Here is a 1,385-nt window from a genome sequence, read left to right as displayed (position 1 = left end):
CACACACACACACACACACACACACACACACACACATCCTTGGAAACACAGCAAGAAGGCCTCGCTACTCAGGGTGCGTGTGCTAGATTTTGCAGGGCAAAAAATCAGGATGGCACATTCTTTAGGTCCAACCATGCATGTAATCCCTAAAAGCAAGTGTGCGTGCGCTTGCGTGTGTGTGCGGAGCTGCATTTGTTGAAAAATAATCTGAGAAAGATTTAAGGTATATTGTTAGAACAAGTCTAGGAGAGTAGCACTATATTATATTTTCATTTCTCACGCAGTTTGAGGTGTTTATCTTTCTAAAGGGGTTTCACCAGCTTACTTTTCTCTTCTTCCATTTTATCAGAGCATCTTTCCGCATGATTCCGGCTCTCTGATATATGGATATTGTTGTCCTCATGACAAAGTCTGTGTTAGGTTACTGACGTCTGTATTATTACTGCTTTTCTCTAATCTCTCATTGAATACCGCTTCTGATAATAAAGTGCAAAAGGATTTAAGGTACTTTCCGACAGCAAGCAGTTGTCGTCTTGCTTCGATTGTTTCCGATGTAAACGTTCCCAAAGCCGTGGACAACATGGCTAGGAGAGAGAGGAATGTCAACGTCATTTGCCAAGGCTTGCTGTGTGATCATGGCATCCGTAGAAACCACAGAGAAAGAAAAGATGCATCAGCTATGTTAACTGGTATCTTTAGAGGCAATGAACAAATATGCCAGTGGAGAAAAATGGTCTTGCTGCAACATTGGCTTAATAATCGAATGTCAATGATATGATTATGATTTAGTCACATATTACTAAAATTTGACCTATTTTAATGAGATTAGAGTAGGTATGTAGTGTGTGATAGAGGTTTTTAGCGGGATCAGAGGAAGCTGGTAGCTGTTGCAGCAGATTGGTCGTGCTGCTGGCTGTTTAAATAACAGAATATTTGCGTTTTACTGCGACAGACACAGCTGACGGCTTTTAAATCATCTTTTGATTCAGGTGATGGCAAAATGAAGAAAGTGTTAAAGGTATCAGCAGTCTAAGAACTCGCAACTACTTCTAGAACCAGACGTTAGATTGCTGCAGTGGATTTATGTTATACTCAAAGGTTTAAACTGTAAATATGCAAGCTCACGGTCTCCACAGTAACAGTTTTTAAATTTCTGTAGCGGTAACATGTTGATGTATTTGTACATTTCTATAATTTCTATTGTAGGAGTTTGCTGCACTAACAAAGGAGGTGAACGTGTGCCGGGAGCAGCTTCTGGAGAAGGAGGAGGAGATTGCTGAGCTCAAGGCGGAGAGAAACAACACACGGGTTAGTAAAATGTGCTGTGTCCATATATACACACACACACACACACACACACACACACACACACACACACACACACA

The 1,385-nt window shown here is 41.0% G+C and overlaps 1 protein-coding gene across 22 annotated transcripts in view; it reads left to right on the top strand.

Annotated features, from left to right (window-relative positions):
* Window positions 1-1,385, top strand: part of ppfia1 (PTPRF interacting protein alpha 1) — a 57,948-nt gene that overhangs the window by 23,699 nt on the left and 32,864 nt on the right. For all 22 annotated transcript variants that reach the window (XM_032510756.1, XM_032510752.1, XM_032510748.1 and 19 more), the window contains one exon: window positions 1,207-1,308. In XM_032510756.1, the coding sequence (XP_032366647.1) occupies window positions 1,207-1,308 (102 nt within the window). The remainder of the gene's footprint in view (window positions 1-1,206; window positions 1,309-1,385) is intronic.

This window comes from Etheostoma spectabile, unplaced genomic scaffold, assembly GCF_008692095.1.
Source record: "Etheostoma spectabile isolate EspeVRDwgs_2016 unplaced genomic scaffold, UIUC_Espe_1.0 scaffold271, whole genome shotgun sequence".
NCBI lineage: Eukaryota > Metazoa > Chordata > Actinopteri > Perciformes > Percidae > Etheostoma > Etheostoma spectabile.
This window is presented reverse-complemented; position numbering and strand designations above follow the sequence as displayed.